The sequence below is a fragment of the Chionomys nivalis genome, chromosome 16 (assembly GCF_950005125.1).
Source record: "Chionomys nivalis chromosome 16, mChiNiv1.1, whole genome shotgun sequence".
NCBI lineage: Eukaryota > Metazoa > Chordata > Mammalia > Rodentia > Cricetidae > Chionomys > Chionomys nivalis.
The window spans coordinates 27151673-27169127 of NC_080101.1; the positions used below are offsets into that span (position 1 = coordinate 27151673).

General features: G+C 54.7%; 2 protein-coding genes across 8 annotated transcripts; one reads left to right on the top strand and one right to left on the bottom strand.

The window, feature by feature from the left end:
- Positions 1 to 3558: 3558 nt before the first annotated feature.
- Positions 3559 to 10733, top strand: Cd72 (CD72 molecule). Of its 7 annotated transcripts, none has more exons than XM_057790802.1 (8): positions 3559 to 3640; positions 3730 to 3837; positions 4390 to 4461; positions 4927 to 5016; positions 5444 to 5776; positions 8415 to 8566; positions 9106 to 9167; positions 10238 to 10733. In XM_057790802.1, exons 1-8 carry the CDS (start codon positions 3559 to 3561, stop codon positions 10389 to 10391), a joined length of 1053 nt encoding a protein of 350 aa, XP_057646785.1. In that variant the 3' UTR covers positions 10392 to 10733. The 7 variants fall into 7 exon arrangements, with proteins under 7 accessions (XP_057646785.1, XP_057646786.1, XP_057646784.1 ...); XM_057790803.1 differs by having other exon boundaries at positions 9106 to 9164; XM_057790801.1 differs by having other exon boundaries at positions 8415 to 8561; positions 9077 to 9167.
- Positions 10734 to 10855: 122 nt separating this feature from the next.
- Tesk1 (testis associated actin remodelling kinase 1) lies at positions 10856 to 16346 on the bottom strand. Its single transcript, XM_057790800.1, has 10 exons — positions 14963 to 16346; positions 14693 to 14814; positions 14504 to 14552; positions 13837 to 13983; positions 13435 to 13517; positions 13199 to 13289; positions 12969 to 13052; positions 12757 to 12846; positions 12515 to 12644; positions 10856 to 12041 (listed from the first exon to the last, which is right to left on the bottom strand). The coding sequence occupies exons 1-10, from the start codon at positions 15164 to 15166 to the stop codon at positions 11155 to 11157; spliced, it is 1887 nt and encodes a 628-aa protein (XP_057646783.1). The 5' UTR covers positions 15167 to 16346; the 3' UTR covers positions 10856 to 11154.
- Positions 16347 to 17455: the final 1109 nt, after the last annotated feature.

The window sequence follows — 17455 nt, forward strand, 5'->3', positions numbered from 1 at the left end:
TGGAACTCCCAGAATAGAAAGGGTGACCACCTATCTAAAGGACCGTTTCTTAAGCATGTCTACATTTTCTTAGGTAAAGTCACATATTCACAGGCATACACACATTGGACTAGTGTATGAACTTCTGGGATGTCCTTAGTCTGTCACTGTCATTAGGTTAGGGTCCCCCGAGGCCAGTACTCACAGTGATGATGAAGGTACAGTCTAGCTCAGAGTCTCCTGATGTCTGCTGGACTTGTAAGACCAAAATGACACAGATCAAGTTCACAGCTGGTCCCCCTGTCCTAGTCAGACAAGCCATTCTCCGTAGTAAGCGGAGGGGCGGTCAGGGCAAGGAAGGCTGTGGTGTTTGTCCTCATGGTATCCGATTTCAGGTCATGGTCTGATCTCCAGTGTTCCTGACGTCTGGGCAGTGTGGAGAGCTGAGTCCCAGACGTCTGGGTGTTCAGCTTTGAAAGGTAATATGGATGCCAATACTGCAGACTTTCATACACACCCAGGAAAGGTGAGAGTTGCACCCCCCCCCCCCCGATCAATTTCCCCTCTGTAAAATACAAGACCACTTAGAAGTCAATCAAGGTATACAGACAGCAGCTCTCCTAGGCATCCTCAGGATCTCTCCCATCTCATCCTTGCACTACAAGCTGGGCTAAGACGGAAGGGATTGCAGAATGTGAAGAGATGGGTCACCATCACCAGAGGGTTAAGGAGGAGCAAAGCTCAGACCACGCCTGATGAAGACTCTAAGGCCATGCAGGTGAGCTGTGCCCCTCAGCCCAGCTCCAGCTCAGTTACACTTTCTTGGTAACGGTGTGAGGGTCCCTGATGCTGTTTCCAGTGCAATTTAGAAGCCAGGCTTGGGCATCTTCCCTGACTTACAGGTCATGATCACCTGTGTACCAGGGTTCTGGAAACTGAGACACCGTCTGCAGTCCATGCCAGCGTCCTAAAGTCACTGGCCCTGTCCATGCCCACATGTGTTCCGCAGATGCAGCACCCTAACTGTCCCCACCCATTCCCGACACCAGCTGCTCTGAACCCTCCCACTCACTCTTACACGCCCCCACAGGCCCCCAGGGAGTCACCAGTCCGCTGCCAGTTCTGGGGGAGGACCTGAGATGCTGCCTGGAGGAAGGTGCTGGAAACTTTAGTCAAGCAGGCAGGGACCGTTAACAGCTGTTGCAGAGAACCCTTAAAACACAAACGAATCTCAAAAAGGAAGTACTTGTAAAACCTGCTGTCTTGACCTATGATGGCTTTTCTGAAGAGGCTCTCTTATCATTTCCCGTCGTGGCAAAAGATGACAGCTCACACCAGTCACCTCAGCCCACAGGACGCATTGTGTACACTCCACCCCTCCCACAGACACCACTAACAGGCCACAAAGTGCGGGGGGGGGGGGGGCTGTGCACACGCGAGCACACACAGAAGTACTTGTGCACCTTCCTCTCCTCAGATGCTTCGCTCAGGTGACAGTGCGTTTGCCCTTCAGCCCCAGGGGCCACTTTCTCTGGGGCAGGCAGGCTCCGCCAGGCTACTTACGGCAAGGAATCTCTCCCAACATTACCTGGCCCCGCCCAACACCACCAGTCACATGAGCGGGTAGCACGCGGTGAGGAACTTCACCTTTTCTTTCTTCCTACTTGCAGCTGCAGGACAGCTGGTGGGGGTGGGGTGGGGCGGATGTGGCCCAAAAGGGGGTGGGGTTTTCTCACCTTCATACCTCATCCGGTTTCAACCCCCGCACCCCCAACCATGAAGGCCTTTTGGGATTCCTTTAACAGGCTATATTGCAATAAGAGAACATTAGGCCCTGCGGGCGCTGCTCTGCTCAGCCCCACTGTCAACCAGGCCTTCTTCACCTACAACAATTGCGTACATGGTGGTCTCCTCTGCAAACGCCTCTGCTCTCTCTGGGTCTCTGTTTCTTTGTGTGTCTCTCTCTGTCTCTGTCTTTGACTCTCTTTCTCTGAGATAGGGTCTCACTATATAACCCTGGCCAGCCTGGAACTCATGGTGTAGACCAGACTGTCCTCTGGCTCACAGGCTACATCTGTGCCTGCCTCTGCCTCCTGATTTCTAAGATTGAAGGTGTGTCCCAACACTTGACCCAAGAGGCCATTTTCTCTGGGGATGAACGATGGGGCAATGTTTGGACTGTATGTGTGTCTGTGTGCGCTGGGAAGTGAGGCCAGACCATCATACTCCCCGTGTTCCATGAGCTACACCTCCAGTCCCCAGGACCTCTAACGGAAGAATTACAACAAGGGGGCATTTTCTTTTGCCTCACTTCAGCCTAGGAAGCCATGGCCACCCCTTTTTCTTATTTAAGTTTTATTTTATTCTTATGTATATGAGTGTTTTGCCTGTATGTATGTCTGTATACTATGTGCTGGGCTGATGACTGAGGGGAGGGGGGGTCACAGATGATTATGAATGGCCATGTGAGTGCTGGGAATCGAAAACCAGTATTCTTAACCACTGAGCTATCTCTCCAACCCACCGCATCCCTTCTTGAAATCCAAGCCCACAGTTTCCTTTCATCCCTCCTAGAAGGGATGTGTGGACTACGGTTGCTCCAGGTTAGCCCTTCAACGCAGTCCAGAGCTGCTCCCAAACCCCTGCCGCGTGGACACTGATCCCTGATGTGGCTCTGAAGTGGGGACACAGAGAATGCCACAGGATGTTAAGGGAAGGATGCATGACAGAAGCAGACACCTGGTCACAGGTGTGATCAGGAAGACAGCAGGAAAAAGGTGTGAAGTGGGGAATCTGGGTGTTCACAGAGGAAAACCAGCGTGTTCCTGCCTCGCTTGTGTCCTCAAACAAGCCGTCATATTCCCAGGAATGGTTTCTAGGTTCAGCAAGCAGGAGAGGAGTTAGGCTCACCTTAGAAGTGCTCCATGCTAAACGGGAGACCCAGCCTTATATAAGCTACCAAACTAAGCACCCCATCCTGCTAAGTCATGGGCCTACTGGAACCCCCCAGAATGAGGAGGAGCTAAGGTTCCAGGGTAGGAACCCGCAAACTGATGGTTGAGGATGAAGCTGCAGCCTGGAGCAGAGATGGGGATGTGCCCTGGGTCAGCTGAGAACAAAAGAGTCCCAAGTACACATGGATAGATCTCAGTAAATGGCCATCAGGAGGGGAGTGGCCAACCAGGGAACATACAGGACTGGTCAGGAGGGGAGTGGCCAACCAGAGAACATACAGGACTATGTGGATCTTAAGTACTGTGGAGGTCAAAGTGAGTCTAGGATATATGGGGAGGGGCGCTGGCTGGACACAGGTTTGTGTGTTTTGGACCTCCTTGGACCTCCGTGGCTCTTCGTGGCCCTCTGTTTCCCTCCGTGGCCCTCTGGCTTCAACCCGGGGATCTCTTCTGCTTCGTTGAGTCCATCTGCCAGAAGTCTTCCTCTTTTTTGGTTTGGGGTCACACTGCAAAGCACTGAGCCTTACAGTCACAGAGAGAACTCAATGCCTAAGGGAGGAGAGTGGCCAGGGAGGTGTGGGCCAGTGGATTAGCTGAAAGACCTTTAACAGAAGCGTCAAATGCCATGGCTGATGCCATCACCTACGCAGACCTGCGCTTTGTGAAGGTGCCCTTGAAGAACAGCGTCTCTAATCACCTCGGACAGGGTAAGTCCTGCACATCGCTGCCCTCCTTCATACTCCACCCCCATTCCAGACCTCATTTCTGACTCCTTCTTGGGACCTTTCCTCTTCAGACTGTGAGGCTTACGAGGATGGAGAACTCACCTACGAGAATGTGCAAGTGTCTCCAGTCCCAGGAGGGTCATCAGGCTTGGCTTCCTCTGCCGTAGTGGACAAAGCAGGTATGGAGGCCCAGGGATGTGTTTAGGACGGGCGCCTTTATCTGGGGAGCAAAGAGCAGTCTTGGAGAAAGTGGCAGGGCTGTTCTTGAGGACAAGTTCTCTGAGAGCCAGGGGCAAGATGAACGGTCCCAGAAGGGTCCTCGCAGTAAACTGGGGGCAGGATCAGGGCAGCCGGGTGCGAGATGGGTGGGGAACAAGAGTGGGAAGAGGAATGAGAGTCACGACCCTGAGGAAATGATAAGGAAAGGAGGACCCAGGAGAGAAATGAGGGATATGAGGGGAGTGTGAGTAAGGCAATCCAAGAAGGGCTTCCGGGTGAGGACCTCCCTGCGTGGCAGTTCTGAGGAGCAAGCAGGAGGTGAACAGGGTCCATCCGCAAAACCACCAAAGGCGACAGGGACATGAGTCCCGGGGCAGCAGAGGAAGTACCGAGAGTGACTGTCCCACAGCACTTAGCCCAGGACAGGCCAAGGTCTCAGCATGGTGTGGTACTGGGGAGAAGGGAGGTTACCGGGACTTTCCACCCTCACTTCGGACGCTCCCCTTCGGCAGGCGTCAGGTCAGAGCAGCCAGCTGCATCCTGGAGCCCCGTGAAGTCGCCCGCTGTTGGGTGGTTTTCCCGTTGTACGTATCCCCACCCCCACCCGACCCCCGCAGTCCCAGCGCGCCATTCACCAACAGCGCACCCGCGGATGCCGGGCAGGGATGCCAAACTTCATCCCGGAGGGGTGGGGCTGGCTTATGCCCTGTGTTACTCTTTCTGGAAATGAGCCTTTGGGGCTTCAACGACAGCTCAGCCACTCCACAACCTACCTCATCCCGCTAGTGATTGTTTGCACCTGGAGTCAATCCGTATCACAATTCCCTGTTCGGATGGCCCCTAGTCACATGACTCAAGGTCCCTTTCCCTGTATGAAATTTAGCTCCTTCTGTCGGGTAACGCCCCCTCAATCCTTTTCACCAGTTACGATCCCCAGCTCTTATTCCCTGACTGACAAGGCCCGCTTTAGGAGTGCTTCCCATCCTCTCCGTGTCTCAATGAGTATATTCTTCCCTGGGACTGACTGCCTCTCATCCCTGTCCCTTAAGGTCCCGCAGTCGGCTTGCAATACTTCTTGCTGGGCCTTTTCCTGGCCTGTTTGATGTTAGGGGTGGCTGCCATCTGCCTGGGAGTTCGCTGTGAGTATGGGTACCCCACTTCCCACTCATTCTAAACATCTCTTCTCTCCCCCTACTTGGCCTTTCATGGGGAAGGCTCAAAGACATTGTCCCGACATCCTTGGCTTTTGGGTCTGGTTTCCAGCCAGGTCTGTCCTGGAGTGTCCTGCCTTCCTACATTATCCTTACCCAGTTAGGAGTTCCTTAAACACTGGGCAGCCAGATCTTAAATTTAGCACATAATACAAGAAGTTACGAGAAGCCAAAAAGGTTGATACTATAGTCTTAGAGTACCAGCTGGAAGACTCAGTCTCCCTGCTCCCCCGGCCAAGGTTCTTCATATGTAGCCCAGGCTGGCCTCGAACTTGCTATCCTATCTCAGCCTTCCCTAGTCAGGGGTACGGATGTGCGTTGCTACACCCAACCAGTCTCTTCTATGGCCAACCAGATCTGCAGGTGTCTCAGCAATTCCAGCAGGTAACCAGGATTTTGGAAGCCACCAACAGCAGCTTGCAGCAGCAGCTCAGGCAGAAGACAGATCAGCTGGGGCAGAAGGAGGAGGATTTGCAGGAGTCTCGGACAGAGCTGTCCCTGAGTCAGGACGCTTTAAAAGAGAAGCAGAAGATCCATGAGGTCACGGAGCAGCAGCTACAGGCCTGCCAGTCTGAGGGACAGAGGACCAAGGAGAACTTGGAAAGGGAGGAGCAGCAGAGGAGGAACTTGAACCAGAGGCTGGTCAACATGCAGGACACACTGAGGCGCTTTCTTTCCTGTTCCTCAGGTATCTGCTCTGGGATCAGGGAGGTGGGGCGGATGACCTGTGAGGGACGGACTGAATCCAGGAGCCCAGAGCTCAGTGAGTTGTTCAGGAAAGGGGCCGTGAGCCGGAGCAGGGACTGATCTGGGCCGTGACTTGGTTATTGAGAAGCACCAAGCTAAACACTGGGTTTAGGGGGATGCTCTCAGCTCTATGGTGGATGATGTAGGGGGGAAGGAAGTACTCTCCATAGATCCCGTATCACATTGTCCAAATCTCTTTCTGACCCAGAGGCATCTAGAAGCTTCCACCAAGCTTGAGACAGCAAGATTGCAGGCACACACTCATGGCTCTCATTTCCGTATGCTCCTGTTCTGTGTGCGTGCGTGAGAGCGTGCATTCACGGGTGCCTTTTCTCTTCCTCTCCCCTCCCCACCCCCGTGTGTGCCATTGCAGATTAGTTTCTGAGACAGAATTTCTCCACTCAACCTCGAGCACGGCTGTGATCAGCTCTACTTTTCCTATGGGTGCTGGGTACCTTAACTAAAGTCCTCACACTTTTGTGACAAACACATTAACTGCTGAGCCATCTCCCAACCCCTCTCCTTAACAGTCTTATTTTCCATGACTTTCAGTCCCTCGCCATTCCCATAGCCACACTTCAGACCTTGCCACCCCATGGTGCGCATCTGTCCACAGCTGGGTTGCAGACATCTACTCTGGTTGCAGCTACCCAGCCCAACAGGACTCTCTACACTTCTCCAGCCTTCCCAAGGCATCCAGCCCGTGGAGTCCCAGTTTTCTTTCCTCCTAACAGCCCTCTCTTATCCTTGCTTCTCTCCCTATCCGTCTTGGGTTCCAGGGTCTATTATCCAATCACTTACTCCTTTGTTCCCTGGTTCTGGTGCACTAGACTGATTAAAAACTCAACCCTGGATGAACCCAGCTGACTGCGTAGTCTAGGCCTGCATCAGGTGTGACCCATTGTACAGATGACAGTTTGGTGCCACTGAGGCTCTGCTCTGCAGCAGCCAGCGTGCTTTCCACAGAGACTCCTTCCCCACTGCTTTTCCAGCATGTTCAGTGGGTGCCGCCACCATCAGCTCATCAGAACGGTTCCACCAAGTCTATCTGGGCATTTGTGCTCTGCAGATCCCGATCTTTTCAGGACAACTGCCACCGCTGGGTGTTCTTCTTAACTACCCTCACCCGACCCAAAGGAGGACAATCTTCACAATGGCACCAATTCCCCCTTGTCCATTTCGTGTGTCTGTGTTGCATGTGTATATGTATGCATGCATTTGTGTGTGCACGGGTCGATGCAGAGATTTGTCCTTGATTGTTCGTCTACTTTATTCACTGAGGCAGGATCTCTCAATCAAACCCAGAGCGCATCAATATGGCTATAGCCAGCTTTCTGTGGGGATTCTCTGACGTGCCTTTCAAGGCAGGTCAGATAGGATGGCGGCCACTCACCTGGTACTCACTTGGGGTCTTAGTGACTTTTCTACCACTGTGACAAAACATCAGGACCAAGGCAACCTTGGGTCTGTGGTTCAGCGGGTCAGAGTCCATGATGGCAGAGCAAACACATGGTGACAGGAACAGCTGAGAGCTTGCAGCTTGCTTCTCAGGTGGGAGACAGAGAGAGCACGTGGGAGCAGGAGTCTTCTGAAACCTATCAAAGCCTGCCTCCACTGACACACCTCCTTCCACAGGCCACACCTCCTAGTCCTTCCCAAACAGTTCCACCAACTGGGGACCAAACACTCAAATATATGCGCCTATGAGGGCCATTCTGTTCAAGCCACCACATTCAGGTTTCAGGTTTCACCACTCTCTCTCTCTCTCTCTCTCTCTCTCTCTCTCTCTCTCTCACACACACACACACACAACTTTCAAGACCTTTCAGCATGTTTTTTATTCTCTCACTCTATTCAAGTCAGTCACACCAAATCAAAAAATCTTTAAGTCACAATGCAGATCAATAGGGGAAGTGTGATGGAGACATAAGAAAATGTAGATAGGAGAGGGGGCGGGAATAGGGAATGCTTTCTGAGTGATGGAGCGAGGACTGATGGATCAAATGGAAATAGGAAAGGTGACTGGGATCAAGAGCAGAGTGGAGTGTGGGATGTTAAGGAGGATGTTTATCCCTTAAAGTTATCCTGGAAATCAACAGAGATAGGTGTCTTTAAGTGGGAATATGGAAATGGATAGTGTTCATAACTTCAGAAAAAGGGGAACCAAGTCTGTCTGCTTATGGGAGTTGTGGCAAGAGATGTTGCCAGGGGCTGGAGGAGTGAGGCAAAACTTTGAATGTGCAGTGGAGATGTGTTAAGGAGTAAATGGAATGAATGAATGAATGAATGAATGAATGAAAAGTCCTTTGACCAATGTGGAAGCCCAGGCAAGGTTGGCCAGTCTTAGGGCAGATTTTAACCTTTCGGAAGCCAGGGACAGGAACACTAGCTCCATTAAAATAAGCTTCCCATATCATTAAGAAGTACAACGTTTCCCAAAAAGGCAAAAAGCTTGCAAAGATGAAGGGCTAAAGTTGATGAAGATATCAGAGTAGACCTGAGGGACTACTGTTAGCAACCAGCTGGCCAACTGGTCACCTTACTCCAAGTGTGGCTGTCATATTCCTTCTGCTTTGTAGACACCTGCTGTCCGCTGGGATGGACACAGCACGAGGGGAGATGCTTTTACATCTCACACACTCTCAGGAGTTGGCAAGCGAGCCAGAAATACTGCACATCTCTGTCCTCCCAACTGGCTTCTGTAGCCAAAGAACCGGATAAGTATTATCAAGTGAGCATGCCCTTCTCCATATCCTGAAGTGGGTGCCACAGGGAAAGGGAGGTGTGTCACTGAGTCAGGAGTGGCAGTGCACGGCTGCCACATGCCATGGTTTGCATTGTTTCCCGGGACAGATATGGACAGTCACACCATTTGCCAGGAGATGTGGCACTGGCTTCCGCATCCTCTCAGTCTTGTGTTGTCCCATGGCTCCTATTGCTTAGCACTGATGAGAGGTGAATCCTGAGCCGTCTCCACTTTAGTGTGTGCCGTGCTGGCCTGCCCTTGCCTCTCAGGGGAGTGGGGCCAGACCCGGATGCTCCATTGCCTGAGAGCAGAAGTTCAGACTGACTCCATTCCAGATTCTTACTCAGCTGAGAGGTGAAAAGGAGAGTGGCTGTATCTGGCAGCCCTGCACGGATGCAGGAGCAATTAATTCGTGTACTAAATGGGCAAGGTCTCTTGCTAAGTAAACTCATAGGCCTCCTAGGGTGTCTCCATTTTGTTCCATATTCTCACTACTTTTCACACACCTCTCTGAATCCCCTCAGGTCTCTCTGCCCAGTGTCTTAGCGGAGTTGCTAAATGATTCGAAGTCATATTGGATTCAGCAGCCAAGCCAAAATGAAGAAACTTGGCAAGCTAGGAAGAATTTGAGGTATTGTCAACTCAGTCTCTAGTAGATATTTCTTCCCTAAACTCTGCTCCCAAAACTCTTCCACAAATCAGCATTGTAATTTGTTTCTTCTACTTAACTGTTTAAGATAGTCTTGATTTAAAAATGTGTGTTGAGGAGGGGTGCCATGTGGCAGGCAGGAGTCAGTTCTCTCCTGCCATGTGGCCCTCAGGGACTACACTCGGGTCACTGGGCTTAGGGCCTTGACCCACTAAGTCTGCACATCGACCTGTGCTCTATTCCACCTTCCACCCACAGCGCCTGGAGGTCTCTAGCACATACTTAAGAAAGTTGCAATGGCATATTCCTGTAATCCTAGCACCTAGGAGGCTGAGGTAGGACTGGGAGTTTAGGCCAGCCTGTGCCACACAGCAAGACTCCCCTTCTCAAAAAAACAAAAACAGCCAGGCGGTGGTGGCGCACACCTTTTAATACCAGCATTTGGGAGGCAGAGGCAGGTGGATCTCTGTGAGTTTGAGGCCAGCCTGGTCCACAGAACAAGTTCCAGGACAGGTTCCAACACCACAGAGAAACCCTGTCTTGAAAAACAAAACCCAAAACAAAAGGAATTACTAGGTTGAGGTCTGTGTCATCTGTCACAGCCAGTGAGAAGTGCTACTGGCCTTGAACTCTCTAAGCTTTGACAAGCTGCCCAAACTGCAGCTGCGCTTGCTTAGCCCATGCCAACTGGGCCACTAGAACTGCCCCAAGCAGAGAGCAGCAGAATGAGTAGCTGTGGCTACTTCACGTCCCATGATTTTGAGATAGTCCTGTCTTACTGTGTAGTGTGGCCTGCCTGTCTCCTGGGTTTAAGGCATTAAAGGCATACACCAGTGAGCCCATCTCCTTAGGTGGAGTTTTCATCTTTTATGACTTTGGTAAGCTTTCTTCCATGGCCTTAAGGGCTGTTTGAGCTGAAGTTCAGAAACCTGAACAAAGAATAAGGGGAAAGGAGGGGATCAGAGTGTATCCCAATTCTACTTGCAGTATCTCACACAATCTTACAGATCGCCTGTATCTTATTCTCAAAGCTCACATTGTAGGAAGCTAGAGAAATGGCATGAATCATGGCAAAGATATTTCTCAAAGTGCACAGACTCTTATCCTTGCATTTGTGAGCTGGAAGCTTTCCGGTTTCCTGATGGGGATCACCTGCACTGAAACGGGTAAGCACGAGGTATGGAGAGCGGGCATAGTTGTGTGCATGGAGACAGAGGGAAAATCTGTTCCCAAATTTGTCAAATCCACAATCTCCAGTGGCTCAGTCTGCTTATGTAGGGTCAGGCTAGGCAGGGAAAGGGGACAGGTACATCCTGAACAGGGGAGCGGGAAGACAGGGTGAACTGGACTAGGGTTAGTGACAGTCACCTAGAGCTCGCTGCTGCTTTATTTTTCCAGACACAGGAACAAGAACTTGTGACCTACATCCTTAACCTGTGGCCTGCGATTCCTCAAGCATTCCCTCACTCTCGGGCATGCTCAGCTAAGGGCTGATCCTGGCCTGACAACCTGCTGCCTGCTTCAAAGTCGCCCAGAAACTGGACTATTCCTGGGAAGGGAGTGGACTTGGCCTCCCTTAAGAACTTCCCAAACTGGAGATGTGTCAGGGGAGGAGGGCGCACCGCTGAGTGGATGGATGGCCCGGAGCCAGCCAGGCAGTTTTATTGAAATATTTTTAAATAATTTGCACGTGTTAGTCTTGTGTGTCAGCAATGCTGTGTCTAGTTCAGTGATCCCCATGGGAAGGTGAACCCACGGGTCAGATAGGAAGTGCTCTGTCCATTGGGACCATGCTGAGGCTCCCCTAGACGGGGAGAAGAGCCAGTCAGCCCATCTGGGGCTGGCATTGTCCAGCAAGTGCACTCTGTCCTTACAGGCTATCCTGAAGGCCAAGGCTGGAAGCCTGAGGTCGCAGGCGTCACTGCTAAGAGCGTGCCCCAGGCAGCTGCAGGCTGGGTGTGGGTGGCTTGGCATGGTGCCCTCGGTGGCAGAGAAGACTGCCCGCCTCACAGTTCAGGTTGCGGTAGCGGGCAACAGCTGGGGTGGGGCGGGGGCACATGGATAGGAAGCCAAAGCTGAAGGGGCCAAGGCAGCAGCCAGGGCAGGGCAGGCCCTCCTCGGGCTCCCGAGGAGCTGATGGGGGTGGCGAGGGTTCTGTCCGCTCCAAGGCTGCTGCCCGGGGAAGGCTATGCTGTGCTCGGTTCCAGGGCTCCCCAGTCCATCCTTGCGGGGAACTGACCACCACGGCAGGGGGGTTGTTATTGAGGGGAGGTCCTGATCTGGGAGACCAGGGTTGAGAGGCTGAGGAACAAGTACTGATGAAGTTGTCAGTGGCCACTGCCAGAGGCAGCTGGGGAGCTGGCCCTGGGGGCTCTGGCTCTGGGCTGCTGCACTCACACTCCATCTTTTCTTCAGCTGAGGGGCCCACGGGGGAAGGGCCAGGACCTGGCAGTGCAGTCTCCATCCGCCGGGGGAGCTCAGGGGATGAAGGTAGTGAGCGACAGCGGCGGGCAGGGGTCTCAGGCTGGACCAAGGTCTCTGGAGTGGTCACCAAGGGCAGCTGGGTAGAGGTCAGTGGTGATGGCGGTACCAGGGGCAGTGGAGTGGCCGGCCTGCAGGGTGTGTCCAGGAGTTTGATCTTGCCACCCCTGAGGTCTTCCCGCAGTGAGAAGGGGTTGACTCGTGTTAGATTGTCCCCCCAACGGGGGGGTGACTCTGGTGAAGGTGGCAGGAAGAGGTCTGACCGGCTGCGGGAGAGCCGGGGGTCTGGCCTGGGAAGTGTGGCCGAGGGACCTCCTCTTGAAACAGACCCTGTAGAAAGAGAGGTAGGGGTGTGACCCTGCTTTCTGCATCTGCTCACAAAGAGTGAGGCCCTTATTTCCTAGGAAGGTGGTGGGGCAAGAGCTGAGAGAGGGTGCCCTACAGGTGCTCTGGAAGGGAGGGCTGCTATTTCCAGCTACCATTTTCCTTAGGGGTCTATGTGTACTCCTGTGTGAACCATAGGGTGATGGAGCTGTAGGTGGAGGTCAGAGGTCAGAGGAGACTTTTAGGACTTGGGTCCTTATGCAAGTGCCTTGACCGGATGACCAGCAGCCCCTCCCCCAGCTACCTTTCTACTTTTTCTTCCCTACCTCTGCTCCCTTGGGCTGAGAAGCCTCTCCATCCTACCCCACTTCACCTGACTCCAAGTCTTTCCAAAACCAGTAGATCCCCTCAGCCTCCTCCAGACAACTGATTCTCAGGAGAGGCAGGACTTCTGTTGGGTCAAGGTCATGCTCACTTACCCTGATTGTACGTCAAGGGAGCCTTAGTGACGAGCGTCTTGGAGAGGGGAGCAGGCTCAGGCAGCTGCTCCAGGATCTGCTCCAGGTGCTGGGTGATCTCAGTAAAAGGGGCTCGGGTGCTGGGTTCCATCTGATGGGTAAAGACAGGCAGCTCCACTCGGGGCTCAGGAAGAGGGGAAGTTCCCCAGGACTTAGAAGACAACTCATGGATGGGGTGGGGTGGGGCGGGGCGGGGAGCTTACGCTGCAGCAGTGGATGGCCAGAAGCAGGAAAGGCAGTGGGCAGTCGTTTCCCACCAGTGTTCGAAAAGCAGGCACATCCAGGCCAAAGTCCTGTGGGGACAGAGGAGGAACTGCCAAGTTAGCATTCCTTGTCTGTCTGTGCCCCCTGTGAGGACGTCATCCTCTAGGGAGCCCTCATGGTTATGAGGCACCTAGTGTGGAAGTTACTTCACCTCAGTGCGGGGCAGGTAGTCAGGGTCCGCAGGTACTCGGGCAATGAGTTCACAGAGGACAATCCCAAAGGCGAAGACGTCAGCCTGGAGGTGGGAGATGGGCCATGCCAGGGGGAGGAGCTGGCAGTTATCTTGTGTGGGAAGGGTGACAGTGAGGGATATGGAGAAGGGGGAGGTCCTGAGTATTTAGGAGGTTGTTGTTGGATAGGGCTCTATTCAAGGGCTCTTACCTTTTCATCATACAGCTCTCCCCGCAACACCTCTGGAGCCATCCAGTATGGGGAGCCCACCACAGCCAACGGCTCCTTCCTTGCCCCTTCCCTGCAGGAGCAGGGCAGTCAGAACCTCCTGTTCAGACATCTCCCCCCAGGAAAAGAGGATGGGGTGAGCCCTCTCCCCACCCTCAGAAAATGTCACTGTATAGGGATCCCTGGGAGGCTTGGGGTATGAAGGGCATTCACCTCACCTATACACAGGAATCTTTTCAGCCAGTCCGAAGTCACCCACGACAGCTGTGAAGCCTCGGTCTTCCCTTCGGACCAGGCAGTTCTGACACACACACATAGGCATCCTCACACACCCATCACCTGCTCTCTGGTCTCCCAGTATATACCCAAAGCTCAGTGTCATCACCTCAACCTTCCCTCCCAGTTCTCCATCGCACCCCATTACTGCGATGTCACTCAACACTCGGTGTGACACCTCGCTCCTCAGAGCACTCCTAGCCCTGTTCTTTAATAATTTCCAGCACCCTGTCACCCCAACATCCGAGCATATCTACTACCCCACATGCCAACATCCACAGGCCAATCACGGCTTCATAGGCACAAACCCTCTTTCATTTTCCTGCCCACCTTGGCCAGCCTACCTTGGATGTGAGGTCCCGGTGAAACACACCTTTGGCATGTAGGTACCGTAGGCCTTGGGCAATGTCCAGTGCTAGGTGGAGCCTGACTGGCCAAGATAGGGGTTCTGGGGAGCTCAGCAGCTGTTCAAGGGTGCCCCCATTCATATACTGGGGACATAGGGGAAAGAGAAGAGGAATGACTGTCAAGGCGCCAATCTGTATTCTATGTCTGCCACTCATGAGCCAGGTGACACTCACAAAGGTGAGAAGAGCCAGCCTGTGCTCTAAGGTTCCCACTTATAGCCTAGGCTGCCACCCATCAGAGTAGCACGATGTGTAGCTAGCTATGCCAGCCTGTGCATTTAAATAAATCAGATAATCTGTCACAGTAGCTCTTGCTTTAGCCAGGCCCATGTGCGGCTGGTGGTTCCTGTGTGGCCACAGATACAAAATATCTCCATCACGGCAGAAAGTTCTATGGGTCCGGCACTGTTCTCAGGGATACACAGAATGACTACTGAGGATTCTGGTATGTGGTGTGCCCAAAGGAAGTTCAGGAAGCCTCCTGTTGGAGGAGGTCCCAAGGTCCCGGGTGGCTCCTATTTAATCTCCCCGCAGATCCACCAAGCCCGCTTCCACTTGGAGGTGTGGTGCCTTCCCTCTTTCCTGGCCTACGCCTAGTGCTTACCTCCGTAAGAGCGTGCAGCTGCCCCTGGTGCACACAGACCCCCATGAACCTGAAAGACGATGGAGAGGATAGAAGGGTAGGCTCTGAGAGCCTGGGCTCCACCGCATCTCCCTCCTTTCCCAAGGGACCTGTCCTTTTCCCTCCTGCCCAGCAAGCTGCCCAGCAAGAGGCTAGGCCATTCACCCTAACCTGAGGATGTTAGGGTGCCGGAGCCGGTTCATCAGCTGCACCTCCCTTAGCGTGTTGCTCCGGTTACTGGGGAGCTTGTTCATCTTCAGCACCATGACTTGCCCCGACTGTCGGTGCCGAACCTGGGGGCGGCAAGGATCGGTGTGTGCCGGGCAAGTTGGGTGGCTAGCTCTAGTACTGGATCTCTAACCCAGGCTGTGGGCCTCCAAGTTCTAGCCTCCCGTCGAAGGCTCGGTCCCGCCCCTCTACCCTCTCGTCTGTGGGTCCTACCTTGTAGACCTCAGAGAAGAAACCGGCCCCGATCTTCTCTGCGCAGTCGAAATCGTCCACACGCGCCAAGCTGGACACGGCGCTGCGGAGGGCCCGGTAGGAGGAGGGCCGGCCCCTGCCCGGGCCTCCGCCTGCGCCCCCCGGCCCCTCCCCCGGCGCCTCTCCGGGCCCGGGGCCCCGCAGTGGGGGCCGTTCCCCGGCCATAGCCGGGCCCCCAGCCCGGGCCTGCTTCACATGGCCGGGTCCCCGGGACCCGGGCAGGCCGCGCTCGCCATGGGCGCCGGCCCAGTCCGATCCCGGGTGCCGGGACTCCCGCTCCCGCCCGGAGGACGGAGGACCTGCCGAAGGTCCTGGGCCCGCCCCCGCCGCGCCGGCGAGCTGGGCCCGGTGGAACGCCGCGGCTCTCCGCTCTGCACGGGGCCTGGGCCTGGGCCTGGGCCGGGCGGCGGCGGCGCTCCGGGGCGCCGGCGGGCGGGCTCCCCGCGGGCGGAGGCGGGCGGGCGGCTGCTGCTCCGCTACGCCGCCGGGCTCAGGCTGCGCGGCCTGCCCGGGGCGGGGCTGGGCCCGGTTTGCGTTTAACTCCTTGGAGTCCGGGCTGCTGGCCCGGCCACGCCCCCTCAGGTACGCACCCGCGCGTAGGCCGGGCGTGAAGAACCGGGGGTTTTAGGGGTGGACGGCGGGCGCGGGGCCGCCTCCGCCCTGGGCTGCACCGATCAAGCCCGCTGCCTGACTGGCCTGCGTCCCACCCCGACTGCCCATTTCTAGGGTCTTCGGATCCCGACACCCTCAATCTCGGGGCTCGCTAACACCTGTCCTCTCGGGCGGCCGCGGTCGGCGGTGTAGAGAGCCTCTGGCCGCATCCCTGCCCTGCCCCGACCCCTCCTCACTCCATACCGATTCCCCTAAGGGAAGTTCAGATTCCGGGGGTCCTCCCGCTGACCACCCCCTTACTTCTTTGTCCTAATGACCCTCTCCTAAGAGCAGCCTCCACCTGCAGGGGAGCCCCTCCCTCCGCCAGAGTCCACCCCTCGGCGAGATCCCGCCCCTCGGAGGCCGCTGTCCTTCAGGGGGACCTTTCCTGGGGATGACACTGCCACCTCCGTGTGTGCCCCGAGCCCCTCGGCGCTGCACCCCTCTTCTTTGTGTTCCTCTCGCTAAGCGAGCCCTCTCCGAGGTTCTCGGCTCGCCACTGTGTCCCTCCTCTCAAGGTGACTCCTCCCCTCGCGATCGCCCAGCCCGCGGCCGTGTGACCCCTTCAGCAGGTGGCGCCCCGGGTCGCGGAGCAGCGAGTGTGCCCCCTCAGGCCAGGGGAGGAGGTGCAGAGGCCGCCACAGCGGTTGGGCTCCTCGGCGTGCGCACGCCCAGCCTCGGGACGTGGCTTTCGCTGCGCCCCACGTTTCCGGCTCGGCCACAGGCTCCTCCCCCTCAAGGTCATCGGGGAACTAGCCAATCAACGCTGGGGTTGCGTGACGTCACTGCATCCCGGCGGCGGTCTCCAGCCCTGCAGCCGTGGGTCTCCTGCCACCTCGCGGCGGCGCGGAGCGCGGCGGGAGAGGCTGTGACGGTGCAAAGCGGGCTTGATGGGGTAGGGCACCGTATAAGGGCAAGAATCGCGCAAGTTTGGAGAGAGAATAGAGTCATGTTCCAGAGACAGTGGGGTAGGCCGATGCCTGTTCAGTTTCCCGGGGACTTTGGTCTCAGCAAAAACATACTCTTAACATTACATGAGAGTTAACTGAGAAACTGTTGGTGATCTTTTGGGTAGAGATTGGGTCCGGTTTGAACTCATGAAGACTCCTCCTGTACTGGGATTCCACGTATGTGCTACCATGCCTGGAGGGAATTGGTTTTCTGTAGTTCGTGCAGGGTCTAGAGACACTCGGAATGTGTGTCTATAGAATAATCACCCCCTTCATAGTAAGCTTAACCGACACTGGATTCATATTTGAGGTAATATTAATGTTGGTGACAGTAATCTCAGGCCGAAGAGCCGGTTGTAGTGAGGGAGAATGTTTTGCAAGGAGGCCGGGTGGTGGTTCCGTCTGCTGGGGCTAGAGACTGAACTAGGACAGGACTAACGAAAGAGAGAATGTTAGCTAGTTTGGGAGGTGCGATAGCAAACCCCGTGGGGGAAACTGCTGCAGCCAGTACTCCCTTAGGTTTCTAGCTCACTGGGTGATTGCACCCGTCTTTAAAAGTTGATGCCGATGCGGGTGGGAGATTATTGTCATCTCTCTCACACACACACACATACACAGACCCTTCTATCTCACTGCTTGCAGATACCTTCTGTGCCTGTAAACTCTCCCAGGGTCAATCCATAGGCAATCTTGTTTCATCCATTCTGTCCCCTCCGCCAGTTATTTGGTGCATATCTATGTCATTTTATCAATAAATATTTCAGTATATAACTGATAAAAATAAGGATTATTCATTAAAAAAAATCATAGTGTCATTGTTGTGCCTTTAAAAACTAATGATAGAGGGCCGGGC